Source organism: Lissotriton vulgaris, chromosome 3_1, assembly GCF_964263255.1.
Source record: "Lissotriton vulgaris chromosome 3_1, aLisVul1.2, whole genome shotgun sequence".
Classification (NCBI taxonomy): Eukaryota; Metazoa; Chordata; class Amphibia; order Caudata; family Salamandridae; genus Lissotriton; species Lissotriton vulgaris.
Genome location: NC_141689.1, coordinates 1409191430 through 1409218936, shown reverse-complemented (window position 1 = coordinate 1409218936; position 27507 = coordinate 1409191430). Strand labels below are relative to the sequence as shown.

The window sequence follows — 27507 nt, the reverse complement described above, 5'->3', positions numbered from 1 at the left end:
TGTGCACAATAAATACATAAAAAACTGCAAATAGAGTACTTGCAACCGGAAACTTTGAAAGTTAAGGAAATGTTGGATATTGAGTGCATTTGTGCTCATACCTTTCTTTGGTGAGATCACCGGCGGGCAGTTCAGTGACTGTCTCGCGCTCTCTCCGCGCTCCGTCACCCGAGCTTTTTTTTGCAGATTTATATAGACCAAACTTGACTCGAAGGCATTGGAGCGCTTTACATGATTAGCATTTTAGTAAGCACGCACTGTTATGTGTATTGCTACACTTTTATGCTGTGACACCTACATGGTAATGCCCCCATGTCATTATTTCACACAGTGTGTTTTTTAAAGGCCTCTTGCGTTTGTAGCGAGCTACATAAAAAACAAGCATTTGCAATGCAATAGGTCTCGCATTTACGCTAGTTTGAACTATCAACATTGAAAATAGCAATGCCTTTTATTTTTGTTTTTAAAACCTAAATAAAAGGCAGTCATTTACAATGCCAATAGCTTAGTCGTGTAAATGCGAGACCTATTGCATTGCAAATGCTTGTTTGTAAATGTAGGAAGATGAAGGATAATGGGACAGTGTAGCCCTATAGGCTGCCATTATGTGAGTTTAAAAACAGTGTCTGTGCCTTTAAGGGCTCAGAGTCCACCGGTATCCCATCATGCCCAGCAGGTGGCTTCAGTTCTATTTGGCAAGATGTGGCAGTATCAGATAGCTCCACCAGGAGGGTTGATTACGACTTAAGTGGCGATTCCACTGAGAGGGAAGTGGTTTTAAGGTGAGAAACATTTCCTTCTTTCTCAGGGGGTCTCCATTGATAGTCATAAATTTTGTTTAGAGTAGCAAGCCCATCCCCTCCAAGAGCTGTGCAAAAATCAGAGGAACAACCAAATCAAGGAAATAAATTTCTCAGGGAAGCCTGTCCTACTTGAGCATCTGTTCTAGCATCCAAGTCCAAACAATAATGTTTGGCAAATGTGTGAACAGACCTCCATGTAGCTGCTTTACAGATTTCAGCTATCAGGACATTTCTCATCAAAACGGCAGTAGCCACTTTCCCCCCTAGCAGCGTGAACTTTAGTGCTATTGGACAAAACCTTATTGTCTTTCTGGTAGCATAATAGGATGCAACATACTATCCACCAGGAGATGGACTGTTTTGACGTGGCTAGACCTGCATTGACTGGGCCATAGTTACACATCCTATTACACTCTAGCCTTCATCTTTCTACTTTTGCAAAAAACGGTGTGTGAAAGAGATTTAAGCTTCCCACTATATTATTTGGCTTTGAATATACATATACATGGATGTTCTTACCCTTTTTGTAGGTTCAATGTGAAAATTTGGCAGTTATAGCCTTCCTTATAGGCTGCACAATATTTTTGAGTGTTTCTACAGGCCTTCTTGAAGCAAGCCGAACATCTACACTTAAGAAGAAATACTATGAAAAAAGTGCTCCAGGATCCCCACACGTGGGCTGGACTATTCACTGCTTATGACTTCAGTAGAGATTCCCCTATGAGAGTACTGGGATTACAGGTAAGAAACCATTCCTTATCCACCATGGACATTGTCTAGTATCATCTGACTGCTCCAGGACCAGGATGTAAGGGTCTCTCCACTACTTACGCCCTTTTTTTACACACTGTGAAATTCTAGACCCTAGTGAAGAACATTTAAACCCTCATTTTTTGTGTATTGCTCATACCTATTACAATAAACGTCAGGTGAAATCGTATGTCCTACAGTTCCTATCATTTAACAAGTTTTTCTCTCTATAACCCCAACCCAAATTCACTGCAATATGGTTAGTGTTCCATACAACTCTCACTCTGATGTTTGCTCCTGTCTAACTTTCTCATTCATTGAATGTAAAATATCCTCTTTCCTGTCGGTGCATCTGCCTTTCTCTTACCAGGACTTTCTATTGATCTAGCTTTACAGTAACATTTTAAGAACCCCCCCCCCCCCCTTCCATATGCAGAATTTAATGTGAGATTTTCCAAGTGTTATATTATTAGTTTGTGCTTCCCCATTCTTCTAATTAATATTACACTTACTGGATTTAAGTTAGAAATATGGACGAGATTTCCTTCTTCCGCATGAGTTAGCTTCTTTTCAAAGTGATTGTGCTATTCTTAACAAGACATTTAACTATCATAACTGTCCATTCACATATATCCCCTGATTTGTGTGGAAATCCCCTGTTCTTGAATCTGGTGCTCTCCCTTATTAGTGCAGTATTCACTTTGCCATCCGGCTCCTTAATTCAGCTCTTTTTGCAAATAAAAATACAGTGTGGAAAGGGCCACGTTCCCTTGCAATGAGACCCTTCTAATGATACTCTTTTTTTCAGTCAGTCATCCTACCCATTGCATTTGTTCTCTGCACGTGCTTATAACTTTTTTTCAATATTACTTTAAGTGCTAGATGTTGCCTCCTTTTGAACCAAAATGAGATCTATTCTTTGTTCTTCTTCTGTTCTATTCACCCCTCTCTGTCCTCCGTCACTAAAATTGTGTTACTGTCCTTGCGCCTGTTCTTTTGGCTTCTCTGTTGTATGCCAATTACAGATTTTACCCATCATAGTTGCCCCGTTTTGCCATACTTTCCTCGGCATCTCCTTCGTTACTCGCTCAATTTCTAGGGCATTTTTGGTCAATGTTCTGTCCAACAGGCAAATGTTTCTCATTACCCACCAGTGATTGCTGTTATAGGTGATTACTGCCCAATCCATCTTTTCCAGTGCAGCAACCACCATTCACACATTTTATATTTTATGCTCGTCTCCTAGCGGAAATTGTCTGATATTGACAAGATAAATAACCACATCAATTTATTCATGCCTTCCTGTTTGGCCTTGTTGTATCTGCATTTTCAGCACTATTTCCTTTGTTCGATTACTGCCTGGAAATCATAAGGTATAGTGTATTATATAATGTACTGAACAAATGTAAGAATAGAAGCCAATCCACAAGACTCCATATTAGCTTCACACATCACTGTCCCTTTTCTTTACACATTTGCACTGTAATATTCAATTTTTAGGCATTTCATTAGCATTTGTCAGCGTTTTGTTCCATCCCATTATCTAATACTTTTCTTACCTTTCCTCACATTCAGACACAGTGGGGTCCTTGTGCAACGAAGCCATTTGGTCAACCCACTTTCACTCCTTCCATGCATGAGTAAATTTGGATCATTTCCAGATACTTCGGGCAATTGGTAAAGGAAGCTTTGGCAAGGTTGGGACCTTGCTGCTCTACAAATAAATACATGGTGCCGCTCGCAGCCGCGGATCTTTGTTGGGCTGTTCACAATTCAGAAACGAGGACTCTAAGGACCAGGAGCCCTGGGGACACACTCACCTGTGCCTGTTTGCCCCGCCTACAAAGCGCCATATTATGGCTCGCGGCCCCCGCTTCTTGGGAGCCGCTTGCAGCATCGGATCTTTGTTGGGCTGGTCACAATGCAGAAATGAGGACTCTAAGGACCAGGAGCCCTGGGGACATACTCACCTGTGTCTGCTTACCCCGCCTACAAGCACCATATTACGGCACGCGGCCCCCGCTTCGCGGGACGCGGGCCGGTTTAAGCACGTTCAAGAGCGGAAGAGGACGGGCCGGGCCCCCCCTCTAACCTGTTACATCTGAAAAGGTTAGTGCTTGCTCTTTGCTGCAATTTATATTAGGCACCAGGCCAGCGCTTGTCTTCAGTACTCTCTTTTTACCAATTACAGTGGTTGTGAGGCTATATAGATGGCTCTTGGCGGAGGGGGAAAGGGGAAGAACTCATTAATGAGTGGCTCTGTCGCAGGCCCCCAAGACCAGTTCATAATAAGGGCAACCTCTGTACTGGCTCACGAAATGGCAATGACTGAGCGGATGCTTTCCTTGGAGACAGTACAATCCAAATGTTCGTCCCTGGGAGGGCTGATGCATGCAAGGTCCCCGGAGAGTCTCGTGGACGGGATTACTGAAATTCCGGTACAGGGAGAATCACTGATCAGTCCCCGCATGTAACAATAACCACACCCGGGATTACTCTCTCCGAGGAACACCCGGTAAATTCTAAACCTGTGGTCCCAGAACCAACAGTCTCCGACTCCTCCACTCGCTCCGGAGTATCGACAAGGTCGTTATGCAGAGCTAACTCGAAATCCACGGCCCGTGTGTCTGAACTCGGAGCAAAAAGAAAACGGGTTGGGGGTTCATAAAGAAAGTAGAATGCTAAAACCCATAAACCCAACCCGATCGTCCCTCCCAGGACCCCCACTTTGTTGGCTTCGCCCAAGAGAAGGTCCTTTCATACGTCCGCAGGTTTACCACTGATAAATCTAGATAGGGCCCAAGTGCCCCAAGGCGATGAGGACTTTTGGAACAAATTGGGTGCGCTAATTATTTCCTCATTGACTCTATCACAGAGACATTACAGATCATCGAAGTTAAATTGTCGCATCTTGCCTCACTTTTCTTAACAGACCATCGAAGAAGGGACAAACCTTTGGGGCCGCAAAGGGGGTCCCTAGATTCAAGTGAGAGTGCTTCTTGTAATCCCCGGATTATTATTCAGCAGCCAAGTGTGGGTCCGAGTTTGCCTTCTACTTCTGTAACCGGGCTTGCTCTGGGTGGTACCATTGTGAATACCGAAAACACACAAAATGGGGGGGGCTCCACTGACTACGTCTTTGGGTCTAGAGCGGGGAGCAAGCGCACTTAACCCATCGCACAATGTTAAGGGTCTTGATGACCGTTCGTCCCATCGTACTCCTTGTGCAGCGACCCCTTCTTTACCATGCATTAATCTACCCCCGCATCGACCCCATACGTGGTTGTCTTGGTTAAAGTACCGGTGTTGGAACAGGGAGTTGTAGAGAGATATACTGAACTAAAAACAAATGTACCCACTGGTTAAATAGGAACAAGCCTTTACCACCACAGGTGTACAGTGAAATACTATTTGCCCGAAGAGTCAGCTGGGTGGGAGAAGGCAGGAAATGTTTTGAGGGTGATTGTATTGTAATCCATTTCAGGGACAGGAGGGTTGTTGACCATATATGTAAATGGTACACTGGGAGGGGGGCCACTGGCATTCAGTCATTACCTCTAGCCTTCTACCCCCACCAACAGACCCATCCGCAACAAGCGAGAAGAGTTAGATCATGGGAAAGATGGTCCACCCCAACTCAGAAGGTTGGTTTAAATTCTGGGCTTAACACCTTTAACACCTTTAATAGCTCAATACCAGCCCCTCTTCCTGTTAGTAACAGGTTTAGTGTTTTAGACCAGTTGGATTGACTCACCCATGGACATAACTCCAATCAGAGGGCCTGTTTATCAGGACCTTGGATCGACCACGAGATCTTCCACCTTTTGTGGTGGTAAAGTGGACTTTCATAAAGAGGAGGGGTGTGAGGAACCCCTCGGGTGTTTGTTGGGAAAGTGCAGGATGATAGCTTTACTATGTCTGGTCAGGAGGGGGCTAGTATCTTTATTCCCATCCAGGGATCTATTGATAGTCCTCAACAAGTTAATGAGTTGCAGGGCCCACATGGTGGTGAAGTTTGTGACCTACAACCAATGATGTGTACTGCCCCCCAAGATACAGTAAGGGCTGTAGGGAATGCAGAGGAAACAGGTTTGTTTGGCGTAGTTGGGCCTACTACTATGAATTGTAACATCTTAAGCTGGAATATAGCAGGATTACAAGCTAAAAAGGCAGATCCTAGATGGCTAGAGCTGATTAAAACCTTCGACATACTGGGTTTTCAAGAAACTTGGGATACGGAGGGTGACTTTTGGGTTGATGGGTTTAAATCTTATTGTATGCCCGCCCAGCATTCTCCCTCTGGTAGAGCCAAAGCTGGTCTTTTATTGTTGTTTTCCCTTGCAGTTATGGGAACCCATAAAGAGGTTATGGTGGGGACCCCCAACTGCTTAGCAATTGAATATGTGGCCCATAATTCATTCAAGCTGCTGGTGGTCAATTTTTATAATTCAGCAGATTGTCGTATGGAAAATGAACATTTATTTAATTTGAGACAGTTTTTAGAACATTATCATGAGAGTCAAACCACTTATCACCCGATTATTATCATGGGAGATTTTAATATTCATCTTTGCAACCTGAGCTGCCAGGGGGGTAATGATCCCATTGGTTTAGCAAGGTATGCCCTGTTACACTTTGAGTATACACTTTCTGGGGGCCGACTGGAAGAGCTCCTGGCAGAAATGGACCTCCATGAACCAAGTGATACTGTATTATCAGAAAGGATCCCCACTTTCACAGCCAGAGGGTGTAACACTGTTATCGATTTTATGTTTGTCTTTTTCCCTTTTATCGAAGGTTGTTTCTTATAACACTAGATGGTCTTACCATAGTGACCACAATCCAGTTATCCTTGAACTAGATAGAAGCTGTGGGTTGAAAAGGAATATAGATATACAGAGAGAGGAACTTAATTTGAAACCCACAGATCAAGATAGGCGGTTAAAATGGGCAAAAGTTTTACCTGATTATTTTTTTTAAGAACTAGCCACAAAGGTAATAGATAAGATGGCAATATGCCTGAATGGGTCGAATGAGGGTTTAGCAGTTTTGGTGGCCTTTGAAAGTATTTGCGCCCGGGTAGCTACGGACCACACCTATTCTGTCAGACCAGGTAAATTTTTGGGAGAGAGGTGGTTCAATGGTAATTGCTCCAGCGCACATCGTAACTTGATGATTGCATTAAAAAGGTCCTCCCAAGACAAAAACCGAAAAGCAACACTTAGAAAGGTGTACAAGTCAGCACTTTATACCAGGAAAACTGAAATTAAAAAAGATACCTGGGAAGCTTTAACCTCAGTGGAAGTTCTTAAAGACAGCAGTAGATTTTGGGCGATTGTGAACAAGCCATTCTTCTCGGGTGTAGATAACACTCCAATCGAATGAAATATTACAGAGGGACAATGACTTGCCCACTTTGAGGCCATCTATGAGACAGCTGAAAGCGTGGAACAGGAGATCGTACATCCTACTAGAGGGGCTGCTAATGTCTTGACATTTTGTGAGGAGAATGTAGAACTGTCTATTAGGAATATGGCGAGTAATAAGACTCCAGGCCCTGTCGAAGTCCCGGCGGACTTGTATAAGTTGTATCCCTCATTCTGGGGGGAAATTCTGACCAATGTTTTTAATGTTTGTTCCAGACAAGGTTTCCCTTCCTCGTGGACTTCGTCTATTATTGTGCCTATTTTTAAAAAAAGGCCAGAGAGGATATCCTAAATGTTACAGACCCATCTCCCTAATTGATTCGGTAGTTAAAGTTTTAGGGAAAGTGATTTTGGGTAAATTAACGGATTGGTTAGACGAAAACCAGGTTGTGTCCAACATCCCGTATGGTTTTAGAAAGGGCAAGGGGACCCAAGATCAGTGCCTTAACTTATCCTTATTAGCAGGGAAATATACTCTAGCTAAAGAAGGGTTATTACAGCTGGCATTTATGGACCTATCGTCAGCGTTTGACCTGGTCAAATGGTCAAAATTGTGGCAAATTTTATTGGAGATGGGGATAGAAACAAGCTTGGTCTCCTTTCTAGCAGATTTGCATCAGGCTCTCACTGCTAGGATAAGGATTGATCAAGAAGGCAATTGTACTAGGTATTTTAAGTCAGGCCGGGGAGTAAAGCAAGGCTGCATTTTAGCCCCATTGCTTTTTACTCTTTATATTAATAATTTAGGCAAAGTTTTAGATTTGGCTAGTTTAGATGTTCCGTTAATAGGTCATGATCGCTGCCCAGTACTTCTGTACGCCGATGATGCTGTTTTATTAGCACGTACATCGGTCGGCTTACAGAAGCTTTTAGATGCTTTTGGGCTTTTTATGAATTCATTGGACCTTAGTGTAAATACTGCTAAATCCCATGTAATGACCTTAGGAAGAAAAAAAGAGCAACTTAGAACCTTTTTTTTGCGAAGGCACAGAATTAACTAGGGTGCCCGCGTTTACATATTTAGGGGTTTTGTTTGATGAAAGAGGGACTTGGCCGCACAACATAAGGTCAAGATTAATGCGATGACCAGAGCAATTGTGGCAGTAAATGGCTTTGCACAGCGGCTAGGGGTAAAACCGGTAGAGGCTATTTTAAATATACACAAATCCAAGTGTATAGCAATAGCTATGTATGGTTCATCCATTTGGTGCTATAGGCCGATGGAGGAGTACCAGAGAGTGGAGAACAAGTTTCTCCGCAATCTCTTGTCAGTCCCCCAATCCAGTCCAACTTTTGCTGTACATCAAGAATTAGGGATGAGTTATATAATGGACTAGCAGCCTGCCCCAGCGTTGCCTGGGGCAGAAGGGGGCTTGGGGCAGCATTTCCGGATTGCTGCAGCGTTGCCCGGAGCAGAAGGGGGCTGGGGGCAACATTTCAGGCTTGGGTGCACATCCGTCCCGCCCCCCCCTCCCCCAAATTGCTCAGACCGCCTCCCGCCCGCCTCCCGCCTCGCCTTTGCCTTACCCCGCCCGCACAGACATTGCCCAGACCGCCTCCCGCCTCCCGGCCGCCTCCCTCCTCCCGCCTTGCCTTTGCCTTACCTGAGCCACCGCTCTTCCCCGCGCTCCGGACTTCACCGCCACTCCTCGCTGCTCACCACCGCTCCTCCCCGCCTGTCGTAATCACGCACGTTGCGTACATCGGTAGGTCGCGGCCAGCGCTACTTTTAGGGGACTACTTTGTTTTTAAAGTTTAATTTTTTAATTTACGTTTTTTTTAATTTTATGCAGCCTATGTCCATCTACACACCCTGAGGATTACAACAATGTATTGGGTGTGTGGATTGGCGCTGTGGTTCCTGAGTTTACCTTGCCAAAAGGTTTCTGTTCTCTCTTTATAATAGTAGTATAGATAAACTGAAGCTAGCCCCAGTGATCTGCTGGCTAAAAACATAGCTTAATTCACAACTTGACCTAAATCATAGAATTATAAGGGATTGTATCTCTTTGGATGGAGCTAATAAAATCACTTGGCTGTATTATATTAAGAATCTATTAGCCGATGTGGGCTGCCAAGATCTTTTTTACCACCCGGATAAGATTGTGAATGCTTATCTGGGGCGGGTCAGAACACAGCTCCTGAATGTGTGGTCAAGTGAGCGAGAAGAGTTGGAGTTAAGAAAACCGTCCGTTAGAGCACATTACCTTTTAAAGACTGTACCTATGATGGAACCATATTTGGAAATTGTAAATAGGCCATTTCATCGTCTGCTTTTAACTAGGTTTCGGTTTAATCCTATACACTTCTTTCTAGGTAAATCACAAGGGTGGTGTAAACAAAACGAGCTAGGGCCCTGTTGCTGTGACAATTTTTCAGCTCAAGATACCATGCATTTCAGCATTTTCTGTGAACATTATAATGATATCAGAAATAAGTTTTTTTATTTCCTGTTCTAAAGAGAAAGGGTTTTACCCAGGTTAAACCTGCTCTAATGTACCCCCAACTCTTAAATGAGCCTTGCAAATTTTTTTATATAGCAAGTTTTTTTGTAGCAGCTGTGAGACTCAGGAACCTACGTAATTGATTGTCTTTCACCAGATTGTTTAATATATATATATTAATGTTTTTTAAATCCTGTAGTGTATACTTCTGTATTATAATATGAATTTTATGAAATACTTGGGCTAAATGTACTTTGTAGGGGTTTATATTTGTATGTTCTGTACTTTTATGGTTTTTATTTAACCGAATAAAGTGATTTGACTGACTGACTAAATGACACAGTTTTCTAGTAATAAACAAAATCATCTTCCTGCCATCTGTTCCCCACAGTTTTAATTGTTAGTCTTTTTCTAACTGCATCCTGTGGTGTCATGCTTTTGATTTGCTTGCACCCTAATGTGATACACATGCTCTAAACTTTGATTTCTTTCATGCTATTCCTACATAGTGTGCTCACTTCGAACTTGCATCTATGGAAACCTGTTCGACATCTTTAAGCATGCAGTGATTTTTTGGAGGGGATTTTTGTTTTTTGCAACATTTTGTCTTTTTCCATCTTACCAGATGCAGTGGCTTTCCAGTGTTAACTGTGGGATGCCATGTACAGATGAGGGAAATGTGTGGCTGACATTGAATTATGACTCACAACTTCAAATTCTCCCCTAGAAAACAAGCCAAAATGTCAAAAGTACCAAAGGCTACTTTCGCAAATGGCAACTACTTTATTCGAGAAAGTGAGGGGAGAGGGGATTTTTTTTCTTTTACTGAGGGTGAGCATACATTTCAGAAGTAAGCATAGTCTGCGGGATGCGTTCAGTAGGCAGGGGAAGAGCAGAGGGTAGGATTATGGGAAGTTCATGTGTAATATTGCAGGGTACTCCCTCCAACTGGTTGAGTTGTTCACAGATGCCCATCCACACTCGGACTGGGACAAAATATAGGCCCGGGCATCGAAATAAAAGGGGCCCCATTAGCAAATTACAGAGCTAAAAAAGTGGCCCACATTTGCAAATCAGTCTAGTTTTGAACTTTTAGAGGCACACTCTATGGGTTTTTTGCTAGATATATGGGAGAGTGCAAGGATTTGCAATGCTTCTGGTAATATCAAGGACATTTACAGAAACAACTGGCCCACCTGGCCATAAAAAACGGCCCACACAGTGAGCTGTCAGACCAGCCAGTTGGGCGCTGCCTGATTCCCCTATGGGCCGGTCTGACCCTGTACCCATTCACATTCAAAAACATAGGGTGTAACATAGTATAGATGTGGGTCATGTCGGGAATTCACAGGCAGTGGACGTGTAACAGTGAATTTCCTGAGCAGAAGTGTCCTGAAGCTGTAGCAGTATATCGCATTCACAGAGTCAAGCTGGAACAGAAAATAGGCACAGGTGCCAAAATACATGCCCTCATTAGCATATAGGATAGTTAAAAACGGACCCACATTTGCCAACCTGAGCAATTTTCAACTTATAAAGACACACTGTATAGGTGTTTGCAGGGTATGGGAGATTAAATGCTTTTGTGCTTTCTGCAGGCAGCGTTTGTGGCTAGATCAATGATATCAGCAATAAAAAACGCTCACTAACTAAAAACAAGCATTTGCAATGCAATAGGTCTCGCATTAGGAAAGTTTGAGCTATTGGTATTGTAAATTACATGTTTTATTTATGTGTTGGTTTTGAAAATAGCGAAATTGATAGCTTTGTCATTTACAATGCCAATAGTTATAACTTTTGCAAATGTGATACCCATAGCATTTGTAATGCAATATGTGTTGTATTTACGTGACTTACATGTATTGATATTACAAATAACAATGACTTCATTTTTTTAAAATAATTAATACTTAAATAAAAGTTATTGTAATTTATAATGGCAATAGCTTTAACTTTTGTAAATAACATTTGTGAAGATTATGTTCAGTGTTTTTTATTGTGACGAAAATCCAAGAACAGAAGTGAAATTTTAACATCTTTTTGTGACATTTGTAATAAAGCTTGAAACATTGAGAGAACATATTTGAACCAGTTGTTGTTGAATGGTTGTACAGATTGATGCTGTGGTGGCGCTGAGTGATGATGTGGAGGCGAGCGAGTGATGCTGTGGCGTTCAAGTGATGCTGTGGTAGCGCATAGTGATGTTGTGGGGCTCTTGAGTGATGCTGTGTGATGCTGTATGCTATGCTATGTTTTGTTTTGCTATCCTATGCTATGTTATGCTATGCTATGTTTGGTATGCTATGCTTTGTTTTGTTATGCTATGCTATGCTATGTTATGCTATGCTATGTTTTGTTATACTATGCTTTGTTTTGTTATGGTATGCTGTGTTTTATTATGCTATGCTTTGTTTTGCTATGCTATGTTTTGTTATGCAATGCTTTCTTATGCCATGTTCTGTTATGCTATGTTTTGCTATGCTATGCTATGTTGTGTTTTGTTATGCTATGCTTTGTTATGCTGTTTTGTTATTCTATGCTATTTTTTGTTGTGTTATGCTATGTTTTGTTGTGTTGTGTTTTGTTATGCTGTTTTTTGTATTTTGTTATGCTATACTATGTTTTGTTATGCTATGTTATGTTATGCTATGTTTTGTTTTGCTATGCTCGGTTTGCTATTCTGGTGTGTGGTTGTGTGTGTGTGGGGGGGTTGTGGGTGTGTGGGGTTGTGTGTGGGGTGTGGATGGGGTTGTGTGTGTGCGGGTATGTGTGTGTGTGGGGTTGTGTGTATTTGTGTGTGGGGGTGGGTGTGTGTGAGGGGGCAGTGTGTGAGGGGGCAGTGTGTGAGGGGGCAGTGTGTGAGGGGGCAGTGTGTGAGGGGGTAGTGTGTGTGAGGGGGCAGTGTGTGAGAAGGGAAAATGTGTGAGGGGGCAGTGTGTGTGAGGGGGCAGTGCGTGTGAGGGGGCAGTGTGTGTGAGGGGGCAGTATGTGTTAGGGGGCAGTGTGTGTGAGGGGGCAGTGTGTGTGAGGGGGCAGTGTGTGTGAGGGGGCAGTGTGTGTGAGGGGGCAGTGTGTGTGAGGGGGCAGTGTGTGAGGAGGCAGTGTATGTGAGTGGGCAGTGTGTGAGTGACTAGAACCCCAATAAACTGTAAGCAATGGGCTGATGCAAAACACCCTGCAAATAATGATATTGTACACAACAGGTATTCATCTAAAGCCCAGAATACATTTTCACTGTTAAGTCAAACGCCAGTGATTGAGGCACGCAGTGTGTGTGGTGAGCTGTGCTCGTTATGTTGCCCATAAGTTAAGTGGGCTTGTTGGGAGCTATCAGCCGTCTCTTTGTATGCCCCATGACTCAACACTTACTGCAGCAGAGTGCAATAAACAACCTTCTTGGTGGATTTAAGACTTTCATAAATCATGCACATGAGGTGACAGTAATCCGGCAGAGGCCTTCCATTCTTCACATGACCCAAAATGTGGTTTCACTGTATCTTTTTTTTGAAGAGGTGCTTTTTGGGCGAGAGTCGGTCTCTGTGGGGGTCCATGGAAGAGACTCATTCTCGGAAGGATAAGGGGGGTGGAGGGAAGCATGACTTAGGCAGAGGAGATCAAAATGTGGGGACAAGAGGCAGAGAGCGAGGAGAGTGGAAAGAAAAAAGCGGGATAAAACGGAGAGATATCTACTGCTTGTGACCACTGAGACAGTAAAGCCCTGCTGTGAAGACTGCAGGAGCTATCAGCCGTCTCTTCGTGCGAGGGTAGCATGTCACTCAGATTCCTATAATCTGAACTAAATCACAGATGCGCACTCTGTTGTTCCGATTGTGAGAGGGAGGCAGACGGTGGAATTAAGCTGAAGATCTTTCATAAAATATTTTCGAGTGACGCTGTTGAGACCAGACTATGAAACTAAACAAAAGGGGTAATTTCTGAAGCGGATTTCATTGAATAGATATACAGCTACTTTCTGTTCGAGATGAAGTGTCACATTGGCACTAAAATGTTACACGGAATCATCCCTAAAACAACAAGCTCTTGGCATTGCTGTGGGGAGGGGGGAAGGGGGGGGGGGGGGGGAGAAACGAGAGACACGGCCTGGCGGCCGTGAATAATTTGGGTAGGAGAAATGCACAGCCTGGCGGCCGTGAAAGTGAAAGTACGGCCGGCTGTGAATAATTAGGGGAGGAGAAATGCACGGCCTGGCGGCCGTGAAAAGTGCACAATGATCCCTTTCAAGTGAAGCTGCTGGCGGCAGACAGTGAAGCCCTGCTGTGAAGACTGCAAGACGCAGTGGCTTGCCGGAGTCAGAACCAGGCCGGGCAAGTAACGGAGTCTCGGACTGGTGCAGATGGCATGAGTGCAGCACAGAATTTATTCTGCATTATGCTTTTCGCATCTTGCAACCTCCCCAACTCTTCCCTTGGCCTTAAACTGAAGAGCCTGAAATGCAGAACTCCTTCAGTGAGCTGCGTCTCTTTAGCCAACAGTCCACATAAGCGAAACTGCAAATCCCAGAATGCATTTTCACTGTTGAGTCAAACGCCAGTGATTGAAGCACGCAGTGTGTGTGGTGAGCTGTACTCATTATGTTGCCCACAAGTTAAGTGGGCTTGGAGCTATCAGCCGTCTCTTCGTGCGTCTCTTCGTGCGAGGGTAGCATGCCACTCAGATTCCTATAATCTGAACTAAATCACAGATGCGCACTCTGTTGTTCCGATTGTGAGAGGGAAGCAGACGGTGGAATTAAGCTGGAGATCTTTCCTAAAATATTCTCGAGTGACGCTGTTGAGACCAGACTCCCACAAGTTAAGTGGGCTTGTTGGGAGCTATCAGCCGTCTCTTTGTATGCCCCATGACTCAACACTTACTGCAGCAGAGTGCAATAAACAACCTTCTTAGTCGATTTAAGACTTTCATAAATCATGCACATGAGGTGACAGTAATCCGACAGAGGCCTTCCATTCTTCACATGACCCAAAATGTGGTTTCACTGTATCTTATTTTTTGAAAGCACGATTCCTTAAGTGGTAGTGTGTGACAAAAACGTGTGTGTACATTTGTTGTGTGACATTTTATTGTGGAGGTTGATGTGTTCTGCTGGCTTTTTTCCAGCTGTGTTTTTGTGCGTTGCGTTGGACTTCGGCTGCTGTTCTGCATTCTGTTGGGACTGCTTTGTTGTGATGTGCCCTGTTTTGTTATGTCTTGGTATGTCCCTTTGTATATGCTATTGTGTTAGGATCTTTTACTTACTTTAGAGATGTCCACCAATGCTGCTACATTACCAGCCAAAAACAGTACATGTCTTAGAAGTTCCTCTGACAAGCAGCCATTAACAACTGTCTATGATGGTACAAAACGGGAATACAGCTACTCAACTCCTTCAGAAACCAGTCAGCCCAAAGCTGTGGCAGACCATGTCTTAATTTAGCGCTCTGGTCTTTGATCCCAACATATCAGCCATGCCCTGTACTTTACCTGATGTACCACAATGAATGTGCACTGCCCGCATTGATGCAGAGTTCATGCTTAAACAAACATGTCTTAAATGTCTTTCATATTTTATTGGAAAGATGATGTCTCGAACAGACACCTACAGTTGTAGGCAGGCGAGAGTCAAACACTTCAAAAACGAATCTGCTGAACAGACGTACTAGCTATTTAGTGATGGTTTTTAGTGCTTTTTTTTAAAGTCGGAAAAAAGCCTGCCTAAGCGAGAGAAAAAAAGATTTTACATACACAATGAATTTATGAGAGAAATAATTTGATGTTTGAGGAATGAATGTACCTTGATATGTAAAATAGTCCTCATGCATTGCATTGCAACCAGTCCACAGGAGCCAGAATGACACACCAAACAGTCAATAGCAGGAGGTAAGAGTGACTGGGGTGGAACCAAAGTCTACTGTTTATATATTTTAAAGAACTGTTAACAATATATATCATGCAGACACCTGTGCTGTCAAGCAAGATCTAAAAAAGGTCTGTGGCCTCCGTCACCCCATAATCTATGAACGAAATGTTTTACTAGGTATGCTCGTAGCTGCTGACACATCTCCAGCCACCTGGTCTCTCCTCTCCCCTCTTCATGAGCACTGCATCAGTTGTTCATGCCTTCAGTGAGCACGAGGTGGAAGGGAAAACATATACAACAGAATTACTGGGGGGATAGTAGGCTGTGGGGCAGTGAAGTCAATAACAAGGTAATCAATAGGTGAGGAGGGGGACAGTGGAACAACAGACTGGTGGACAGTTAGATGGGGCTAGTGAGACAGCAGAGAGGTTGAAAAGATAGGTGGGTAGTGGAGCATTACAAGAATGTGGCAGAAAGGCAAGGTAAGTGGGACAGTTGAAGAATTACAAGTGTTGAGCAGATAATATCAAAAAGGTAGGGCAAGAAGGGACAGAATGGCGAGGACAGTGCTACTGTACTAGAGCAGGAGAGTACTACCTTGCTTATAAATGGACAAATGCATCTGGCAGAAGTCTCTTTCTGCCCGGTCAGACTGCCCTCTGGCGCCACAACTCAAGCTACAACCAGAAGATGCGCTGGTAACAGTTCGCTAGGCAGGGCAGGAACCCTACTTTGCCTGGTTAGTCCTTTATAATGCAGCTGTGATAGCTGGTTCAGTCTCGTCTGTAGCGACAGGCCACATATGAATTGTGTGTGGTCTCTAGAGAGGTGTGGCTCGGAGGAGCTGTGTACGTGTAGAGGGCAGGTATATATGTGCTAACAAGTGCACCGTGGCAACAACAGCACATAAACGCCTGGCGAGGAACAGGTTCCTGGGGGCTCAAACAACACAAAGAAATCATGCCAAACATTAGTGAAACCACACTTGAAAAGCGCCAGCAGTGAGTGAGTCTGCAGAGAGCTGCCCTGCCCCAGGACATGGATTTCACACAGCAAATAAAAAAGGAAAACACTGTTGTAGCTTTGTTATTCTATTATTGTTGCGAAGACGGAGGGCAGCAGCTTTTCATTTGCAATGTAAGTGATGGAAAGTATTGAAAGCACCTCTTTGCTGGTCCAAAACCGAGGGCTGAAACTGTACAATGACTGCTAGTGTGAAGGAAGAAGAACTGGCAAACGCCGTTTCAGGAGCTGTCGTATATGAGTGGAAGCAGCATAAATAAGACTGGATATGACAGGTGACATTGGGGGCCAGTGACCCAAAACAGGCCCATGATAGCGTCTGCGCACTGCACGCCATTCACCAGGCTACTGTGCTGCGCGCCGGTAATGAATGCACGCAGCATGCCAGTCATCCTACTGCAGAACAGCCGCGCATTAATGCTTGCACAAAGCATACTGTTCTCAAAGGTGCAGAACTGCATAGGAGGAGTAATGCATGCACACAGAATATCAGTCTGCAGCCAGCCTGCAGACACGTGTGAGTAAATAAAGCATTCTGAATGATATACAGAAATATGTACGGCCTGCAGCCAAGAGATAAAAAGGGGGATCACAGAAAATATAACCAAAAGACCAATAAGACGTCAAAGAGGAGAAGTTAGACCAGAAGAAACACACGGCAGGAGCGAATGGGAAAATCAAACCACCCATGGCTAGATAGCCTATACAATAAAACAAGTATGACATCGCATCGCATGCCAATTTAAGAGTGAGACATTGAGGACAGCGGTGATCTAAGGCGAGTAGTCCCCCGCAAAACAAGCAATGTCCTGAGCAAATGGTGGGGGCCTGAAGCAGTGGAGTGGGAGAGGTGAGGGGGGAGTCACGGGGAGATTAAGGGACAGAAGGCAAGCAGATAAAGCGACAGGGGCCTGCCGGCCGTGAAGTGCAGGCGGGGGCGGGGAGCAGAGCCTTTGAAGAGCCAGAGTCACGGCCTGCCGTGAATAAGTGAAGTGAATAATTAGGGGAGGAGAACTGGCAGGCTGATAGGCAGAAGGCTCAGGCAAGCTCGTGCGCGAGGCGTGCACTTCCCAAAATCCTCTTTTGGGGTGAGCCCTTGGCAGCCCTTGGCCTTAAGTAGTGGTTTTGCTGCATTAGGGCTCTATTTCCTATTCCTGCAGAATAGGAAAGGCGAGCCCTAAACATGCCCACAGACTTTGATTTTTTAAAAAGCCATGGAAACAAGATCAACTGAGGAATTGGCTGGCTCTAGAGCCTTTCAACAAAGAGATGGCATAAATCTACTTTATTTAGAGCTTTGGGATTTCCAGCTTTAATAATTATAATTTATAGCATTGCAAAAGTGAAACCTCAGCCTTTTAACTAGTTCTGTACATAAATCAGTTATTAATTTTACCCAGAGTAAGATGCCCTAAAATGCTGACTAGCAAGATTTAATACGTTAGGACTAAATATTTGTATTGGTCGATCTAGAAAGAGAGCCCATGAACGCTTTATGAAATTCCCCACCCCCCATTCCCGTCTATAGATTTAAGACTACACAAATCAGTGACAAATTATGCCTGAATACTGTGTGAAACGTAATAACTAGCAAGTCACAAACCTTATCGCCTAATTTAAGCAAGGGTCTAGTTTTCTCTAGAAAGACTCTGGAGACATTTTCAGATTTACTTGGAAGGGTAATTTGTAGTTAGTCAACACTATGTCTAGCTGATTTTGTATCACCAGCATCAGGACCAGGAAGACTAAAAAGAAGTAATTGCATGTAATGTACAAGGTACATCCTCTGTCCTGAAAATCTGGCTTAGATACCTTTCCAGGTTAAATAACTGAGTGAGTTACCCATTTCTACTTTGATATAGGTAATAAATGTTTGGTTAATACATGTAATCGCCATCGCAGCTGGAGCTTCAGTAGGTTAAGACTTCTAGATTGAGTCAATGTTAATTATTTACCCTGCTGTCCTCAAATGTTTTCATTATTGTACAAAATGTAACTTACACCACAGCAGTGATAATGCCTGCATCACATTTAGAAAGGATCATTGCATTTACTTATTCAGTTGTGATGCATTTATGTTGTTTTAAATCAGTGGCATAACAAAACTTGAGGGGACCCCCTGCAAAGTACATCGAGGAAGCCTCACCCAAGCTCTGGATCCAGTCAGGAGCTCTCAGGCCAGGGGCTTGTAACCCATGCACAGTGCTGGAGGGCGCCTTGTGGAGTTCAAGGACTGCCCCACACCACAGGGGTTGCGGGGGCTAATATTATGACACTGTTTTAAATGGCGCATTGAAATTTGTTGTCAAACTGTCTTGTTACATTATCGATCAAGATCATGTAACTTTTAACCTACTGGACCTACTATCAAGTAAATCCTATTTGGAATTAGTAGATAATTCTGTGCCAGTGTTGTTACGTTTCTGCAGATGCTCACATTTTCTTGGTTGGGATTAACCAATGTCATTCAAGTATTTCATCATACTGAGCTGAAAATTATTTTTCATCTTATTTGAAGTGTTTAATTTACAATGAAATGAATTCTTTATTACAGGGGAAACACCAGCTTATCATTACGGCACTCATTATTCGTCAGCTATGATTGTGGCCTCTTACCTTGTTCGCATGGAGCCTTTCACACAGATATTCTTGAGGCTACAGGTTAGCTCTTTATTGTAATTTATTATTTCTCAGTTCATTTTCCTTTTCTCTTAAGTTTCTTTGAATTCTTCTTCGAAATCTGTGCAAACTGCTCATACCTTAAAATCAGCGATGACCATGAGAGAGTGTAGAGGAAATGAAGTGGGGGGAAAAAGCTTTCTGATATGGAGCCAGAATGAAGTCTGATTTGCATAAAGTTGGTCTCTATCTGAAGTGGTACATTGGACTTCATAAGGCAGTGTATAAGCAAATACTCCATGTATATTCTGGTCTAGAAACCCCATAAGAGAATTAAATCCCATTTCTATCACTAAGAACTAATTGCTTGAATATTGATTTTCCTGAACTTGGTCAAATTTTCTTTTACCTATTTACCTGGTAGGACATGTTAAAACTGGATATTTGAAGAGTCTAAATCATGGTTCTTATTTTCCAGGGTGGTCACTTCGACCTTGCCGATCGAATGTTTCACAGTGTTCGAGATGCCTGGTATTCTGCTTCTAAGCACAACATGGCAGATGTAAAGGAGCTTATCCCAGAATTTTTCTACCTCCCAGAGTTTGTTCTGAACTCCAATAACTTTGATCTAGGTATGCTGATATGTTCTGCTGCATGTATAGATAGTTATTTTTGAAAGTTGGATCTGTACAATTTCCCACTTACTGAAGTGACAGAAAGGGACCAGTCCTTTTGGTAGAAGAGTATTGCACAAATCTGCATCATCCATGTTTGCTAGCAACTGCTCACATTTATAATTTGAAATTGTTCACTGTAGCACAGTATTTGTTAAGTTGAAGTTAACAGGCTAGCACCATCGATATGATAGAAACTCTAGATGATGCAGACAAATTTTGCTGTTGGCTTGGATATATGTGGAGGCCATTTTGGTATTGTAGAATTGACCACTCATTTCAATGTGTAATTCAAATGAAACTGAAAACTATTTTTAACAAAAGTACTTGATTTAGTTAAGAAAAGTAATCAACTTAATTATTGATATTACCAACTAAATTGATTGTGACTGCAATTAAAAAATAGTAACTTGTCACTCTCACCAATTCCAGTACAGTTTACAAATATTTAAACATATCGATGTAAAAAAGATTTAAGAGTTTAGTATTCCTACTTATTTTGTAAAGAAACTTTTAATTGCCTTGATAGTTCCCAATTATATGTTCAGTGTAGCTATGCTTCTTCATGTTTAATGCCTGATGTGCTGCCCGGGTGAGGATCAAGATGCTATTGCTATATTAGCTAAAATAACCATTGTTGTTCAGCAACAGTTTCCAAATGATCAGTGCATTCCTGCTTCCTACATTCCTATCTAAGGGTCAAGGACTTTGCATAAATATGGAACTTTCCCTTTTTATGTGGACATATATGCTATGGGAATACTACCTTTAGATAATGCTTGTTGCTGTTCATCAGTGAACCCTGTAGACCTCTTCTAGTCAAATCCCTGACATATTTGAGCTCCTTTTGAAAACCTCTTTTTAATTGGAAAGTCGTCAGATTTACTTTATCCCATTTCAAAAACCTCTGCCTTCAAAATTCTACATAGTAAAAGCTATAATTGTCTCAAGAAAAGGAGATTGAAATTTAGGCTGTTGCATTGCACATGTCATTGATCTAATTACTAATGAAGAATTAGAAAATTGTCAACAAGTGGATGTCTTCCCTGTAGAAGCAATAGATGATCAGACTGGTTTTCTTCTTCATAGCAATCATTCATCCTCTAGGAGATAGGATTTATTATTCATCTGGTGCTGATGCACTCCACTTTTTCAAGGTTGGTGCACATGAGTGGTGATTGAGCGACTTCCTTTCTGTAATGTCTAACCCTCTGCACATTTTAGGCTGCAAACAAAATGGAACAAGGCTTGGGAATGTACTTCTTCCAGCGTGGGCTAAAGGAGATCCTCGTGAATTTATCAGAGTTCATCGAGAGGTAGGAAGTAGACCTATAATCATTGAAGCAAAACATTTTCCTGTATGTAATGTATGTATGTAAACGTGGTAGACCTGCAGTTGTGTACTTGAAAGCAGATATAAAAATATACAAAAAAACACATGCATAAAAGCCACCTATAGTTGTCACTTGTTAAATTATCTCTTTTGACTCCTACCATTTTGAAATTATCTTCCGTCAAGATGTCGGGTGCTCGGAGCAATTTATGCTCTTACATTTATCGTTTAGGGCTAGATGTATTATTCTATTCACAAAAAGTGGTTAAAAATTGCTCACTGACCTTTTCCTAATGCAATTGGATTCTGAAAACCAACCTATGTACTAATAGGTGGGTTCACAAAATAAAGAATTGCAGGTGGTCACAAATGCTAGTTGCAACCCATTGTGGCTGGCTGCAATCATATGGACGGCGGCCTGCAATGACCGAAAATCACAGTCCCCTGTGATTGTACTCCAAAACTGAAAATGTTTTTTATGGGGGGGGGGGGGGGTTTAGCAGCCCTTGTTCCTTGGAGGAATCTGATTACAGTTCCCTTCCAAATCATCATTCGGTATGGATCACAGAATCCCTTTTAGAAGTCAGAAAAATGTTTCTGGCTCATAAAATGGATTTTGAACATTAAAAATATCCCTTTTGTAGTCGCAAACCTAGCAACAATTTTGCTAATCACAGGGTATTGTGACCTCAAAAGGGCTAAGAACATCTGACCCATAGTTCCTAAAGTTGTGCCTATTCTGACAGTCAGTATACTAGATCACTGATGTCATGCAAACTAAACATTGGGTGAAAAGCAATAATTTCAGTGGCTAGGATTTTCCAAAAACCACATTTTATATCGATGTGTGTGTGTATATATATATATATATATATATATATATATATATATATATATATATATATATATATATATATATATATATATATGTATGTATGTATCGCCTCAGATTTTCCTTCTGGAGGTACAAAATCATACATATTTTCCTCAATATTTTTCAAAGCAACTTTGCTAATTGCCTTAAACAAGATGAACCATCACCCTCTTGCAAAGTCTCTTTGTTACTCTAAGGACAGTGTTTTCAATGAGAACTTAGTATAGACAGTAAAAACACATGCATATTTTAACTGGAAAAATTGGTGCACCACAATGTGCACCAACTACATGTAGTGTTGAACTAATCACACATTTCAATATGGAAACTGTTGCAGAGATCGTTGTTTGCAGGGGAGATCCGCCATGTCTGTAACACTCAGTCTTCCAGCTGGGAATGCCATGTCTTTTTCCATTCACTTTAGTATCCTTTAAAACAATGTAATTCTTTTGCTCTAAGCTTGTAATAGTGTTTGGATGATTCATTTCGAATCTGGAGAAGTGTGGCTCACTGGTTAGAGCAGGCAGACCCTGAAGCAGAGGTCAGACCCAGGACCAGGGTTCAATTCCCGACGCGGCAGGGTGTTGAGCTCAAATGTCCACGGACTCGATAATTCTCGCTTCGGTGCCTGACCTAATCATGGGTTCACACTCTGCAACTCTGGGCATTAAGCTTGCTTAATCTCCACAACGGCCCCCCCGCGGCGGGATGCCTGGCTTTCACCTTGGGGATGCCCTGTAGGGGCTATCTCACAGGGAAAAACCAGGACGGGTTCCCAAGGCAAGCGCGGAGATACCCCTTCGGGGGTTGATTCTGGCGCTATATAAGAAATATAATAATAATAATAATAATCTGATAGCTCATTGGTTAGTTTGTGATTATTCCTGTGGTGCAGACTAATCTTCAGTGTCTTGTAGACACTCTCAGTGTAAGGAATACATCAATTATCCCTTTGATGGCAATGTTACAGTTTGCCAATACAAATACCAGGCTGTTGGTTTTTTTCCTTCTATTTTTTAGTGTGGAAAGAGGGGTTTCACAACAGGCAGGCTTTAAGGAATTTCTATACACATAAGTTAGTACTCCATAAATACCTCAACTTCTTGATCTAAAAAATAAGCAACAATAAGACAGTTTCAAGCCATGTGGAAGTAGGTATCCTACGAACAGTTTAATGTCAGGTCTGTGGGATGTTTTCAGCTGAAAGATTTTAGATCTGTTTGACATCTGTATTCTTATCTTTTTTGTAGAGGAGTAGTGCATTGTTCTTTCCTGTACACGCTAGGTTAGCCTTTGTTTTCGGTGGGTGATTTTCTTTAATGAAATTTATGGCCATAATCAAATGTTGAACCGTTGTGTTTAATTGGTCTCACAAGTGACATGGGTGTGTTTGGAGTTTCAGCTTTTCTGCAGGTTAGTGACTGGATTCATAGCATAGCTGTGTAGGAAGGATCTTTCCCCTCTTAGAAATATGACAACCGTTAGTGAACTTACGGAGCACTACAATGCGAAGATATCGGAGATAATGGACTCAATAGCTCAGTTAAAACTAAAACGAATTCCGGACAAAATAAAAATCCCTGGTTCAGCTGAGCACTAAATGATGAAAGGCTTAAGCTGAGACTAGCAGATAAGAAATGGAGACAACTACCGTCATCCCCACAGCTAAAACTGCTAAGAAAAACCAGAAGCGCCTACAAAAAAAAATATTCTCAAAAAAGAATTCTTCAGGACGAAATTTGAGAATGTTAAAAATAGACCTCGAAAACTCTTTTAACTGGTAAAGCATCAATCAAACAAAACGGCCAAATCTTCACTAAAAACAACAAAATCTCAAATTTTCTGTGAAGAATTCTGAAATTTCTTTACATCTAAGGCTAAGTCCATAGAATGTGAGCTCAGGACAGGAGCTTCTACATTGGACGCTTCACAACCAAGCGATTCAACACTACTCCATCAGTCAGTGCCAAAACGAAGCTCATTGGTCTAGTTTCCAATTATATGACCACAACGTTAACTTCAAAACCATATCGACCATTAAGCCAAACAACAACTACAGTGGTCCCTAGTAGTTCAGGGATTAGGCAGAATTGATGGACATACACTCAATAGTCAGTATGACCTTTGTCCAGCAGGACAGGTTTTTATTTTAAGAGATATTGAAAACATAAAAGGATTTTTTACAAGGTGGGTACAACCAGTAACCCACAGGGGACAAGACAAAACAGGGGGGTAAACTTGACGCAACAAAGGCGGTCTGTGCTAGTATCTCAGTGAACAGACAATGGTAAAGTACAAAGCATCATTGTGAACAATTTTCTATTTGTAGGGTACATATGATGCTACTATGTCGACGGCGTTTCGATGCCTACACACAGATACATGGCATCATCTTCAGGACAAAGAATTACTATGTTTGTCTTGAAAGCATAACAGTTTGTAGGGCCTATATGCATACATACAGTTATATTGGGGAAACAAGAAAAGGGAGACAAAACATAAACATTGGTCAATAACAAAAAGACTAGGCATGTATATAAATCTGACCAGTGATCATCTGTGGCATTGTGAACTGTTTGTGACAGTTATTCATTCTTTTAGGAATAGTAATTTTGTGAATTGTAACGTGGTGGCGTGACAGGCTTTTGTTTCCATGCAGCATATTGTGATCTGTTTATGACAGTTGGGACAACATTTAAAATCCGACGCAGTGACGGAACTGTGGGGGGGCGACGCATGACATTAAAAAATATTCAATGAGCTCAGTGTTGGGCCATGCAAAGTTTAAAAACGGGTGGCGCGCAGTGTAGGCGGCGGAGTGTTTGTAACCGGCGGTTACTTGTAATGAGTTTTACATGTGGTTCGAAGGGGAAAAGAATTTGTGAATTAACGTCTAGCTCTACGTGATCAATTTTAAAAAGAAGGTAGCGCGAGCATACAGATCGTGATTTACCAATATTGTGGTCCACAAAGTAGTCTGTTAAGCAGTACCTATGCTTTTGGAATCAAAGCAAGTAGGGAAAATGAAGGGTTTAGGAGCACAATAGTATCCTGCCAAAAAAGCGGGAAATAAAAGGGTGAGTATAAACATATTAATGGACCGGTGAGAAGGTGATGAAAAGGTCATAAAATAATTACCAAACCAGGGCAAGGGAGCCTCTACATACGAGACCGGACCAATCGTGTCTCACTGAGAAGGAAGAAATTAGATTTATATAAGTTATGGTCCTCGTGGGGTTTGGAAATGCCGATTAGAGCATTCTGCAGGTACTTACTTCCTGGTTTGGCTGCTCCTTGTCTATGCAGGATACAGGATGGCGGGGATCGCTAACGTGCTCGTGCCTCACTGCTAGATACAGGGGTATTCAGAAATGAAAGAGGGACTAGTCGTGGTGAGTACGGCGGCCATGCTGGAAAGGTGTGGGAGTGTTTAGAGATAGGTAAAGGACTAATCGCAGTGAAACTGGCGGCCATGCTGGAATGGTGTGGGAGTGAGGTGAAGAGGTAATATATAAAACCATGTGCAATAAACATTTACATATTTACAGGAATCGTTTAAGAAACATCGCAAAACCTAGGAGGAAGTCAGGTATGTATTACAGGGTGACTGATCACTGAGATACTAGCACAGACCGCCTTTGTTGCGTCAAGTTTACCCCCCTGTTTTGTCTTGTCCCCTGTGGGTTACTGGTTGTACCCACCTTGTAAAAAATCCTTTTATGTTTTCAATATCTCTTAAAATAAAAACCTGTCCTGCTGGACAAAGGTCATACTGACTATTGAGTGTATGTCCATCAATTCTGCCTAATCCCTGAACTACTAGGGACCACTGTCTTTTGAAATACGTAACTGCCCAAGGTCCCTAGTGATATTCCTTTGGGTCTCCCTTGTTTTGAAAAAAATGTAGCGCAACTGCACGGTTGCAAGGGTTGTGAAAACCTCACCACTTTTTACAAGTGGGTTCTCCAGTTATTTCTCTCTTCACTCTTTTGGATACTCACTCACACACTAAGACTCACCTTTTTAACTAGGCATGTCTGACCACCCACCTCTCTATACTCTTGACTACATCAACAAAATCCTAGGAGGGCCCTCACTTCTCCCCGATTCTTCAGAAACACCCACTGAAACAAATGCATCACCAGTGGAGGAATTAGAGAAAGCAAAGAAAAAAGAAGTCAGATTAACACTAATGATTAAACTACTGACAGATTATCTGAAGGCCAACATAATACCAGTCGGCCTCCAAGTCCGAAATATTCCGGGAGTCTTCACAGACAACCCGAAATATTTAAACGACTTCAGTTACATCAGCACTACTTGTTCAAGGCACTGGATGGTGCTTGGAATAGATATTGCGACAGAAGAACTAAAAAAAGTAGCTAGCGAAATTGGCGAATTGGAACAACAAATTAAAGATAAGAATACCAACACTGAGGCTAAGAAACTCCTCGAAAAAGTAGCTAAAACTATCGAAGAGTTCCACAAATTTGAAACCGATAAAAAAACACTAAAGTAAAAAAAGATATAAAAAACTTTTCACAAGAAAGAGCATATCCCTACCTAATTAAAGATTACTATATTAACCGAGCCTATAGCGGCCCTCAAAACCAAAGACCTTGGGGAAGGTTTAACAGAAGACAAAATTTTGTAGGCTTTTCTGATAGCTCAGGAGATTCGTCTGAGTATTCAGACCCACGTGATAGCCCAGGACCCTCGCACAGGAATTTTTTAGGGCGAGGCAGAGGTCAATCAGAACCGCCGGGAACAGGCAAAACCAAACAGCCTCAGAAATGGCCCAATCGCCCGAACCCACCAGGCGAGCGGTTTACCCGCCGACAACACTACCAATGGTAGATATAACCCATACCACTGTCCCAGAAAATAATGAATTTGTTCAAGCGGTCGCCTTGTTACCCATTTTTAACACACTCACACACTAAGACTCACCTTTTTAACTAGGCATGTCTGACCACCCACCTCTCTATACTCTTGACTACATCAACAAAATCCTAGGAGGGCCCTCACTTCTCTCCGATTCTTCAGAAACACCCACTGAAACAAATGCATCACCAGTGGAGGAATTAGAGAAAGCAAAGAAAAAAGAAGTCAGATTAACACTAATGATTAAACTACTGACAGATTATCTGAAGGCCAACATAATACCAGTCGGCCTCCAAGTCCGAAATATTCCGGGAGTCTTCACAGACAACCCGAAATATTTAAACGGCTTCAGTTACATCAGCACTACTTGTTCAAGGCACTGGATGGTGCTTGGAATAGATATTGCGACAGAAGAACTAAAAAAAGTAGCTAGCGAAATTGGCGAATTGGAACCACAAATTAAAGATAAGAATACCAACATTGAGGCTAAGAAACTCCTCGAAAAAGTAGCTAAAACTATCGAAGAGTTCCACAAATTTGAAACCGATAAAAAAACCACTAAAGTAAAAAAAGATATAAAAACTTTTCACAAGAAAGAGCATATCCCTACCTAATTAAAGATTACTATATTAACCGAGCCTATAGCGGCCCTCAAAACCAAAGACCTTGGGGAAGGTTTAACAAAAGACGAAATTTTGTAGGCTTTTTTGATAGCTCAGGAGATTCGTCTGAGTATTCAGACCCAAGTGATAGCCCAGGACCCTCGCACAGGAATTTTTTAGGGCGAGGCAGAGGTCAATCAGAACCGCCGGGAACAGGC

The 27507-nt window shown here is 42.3% G+C and overlaps 1 protein-coding gene across 4 annotated transcripts in view; it reads left to right on the top strand.

Annotated features, from left to right (window-relative positions):
* WDFY3 (WD repeat and FYVE domain containing 3) overlaps nt 1-27507 on the top strand; it is a 2050643-nt gene that overhangs the window by 1694004 nt on the left and 329132 nt on the right. For all 4 annotated transcript variants that reach the window (XM_086961876.1, XM_086961875.1, XM_086961873.1 and 1 more), the window contains 3 exons: nt 18858-18964; nt 19401-19554; nt 20821-20912. In XM_086961876.1, the coding sequence (XP_086818002.1) occupies nt 18858-18964; nt 19401-19554; nt 20821-20912 (353 nt within the window). The remainder of the gene's footprint in view (nt 1-18857; nt 18965-19400; nt 19555-20820; nt 20913-27507) is intronic.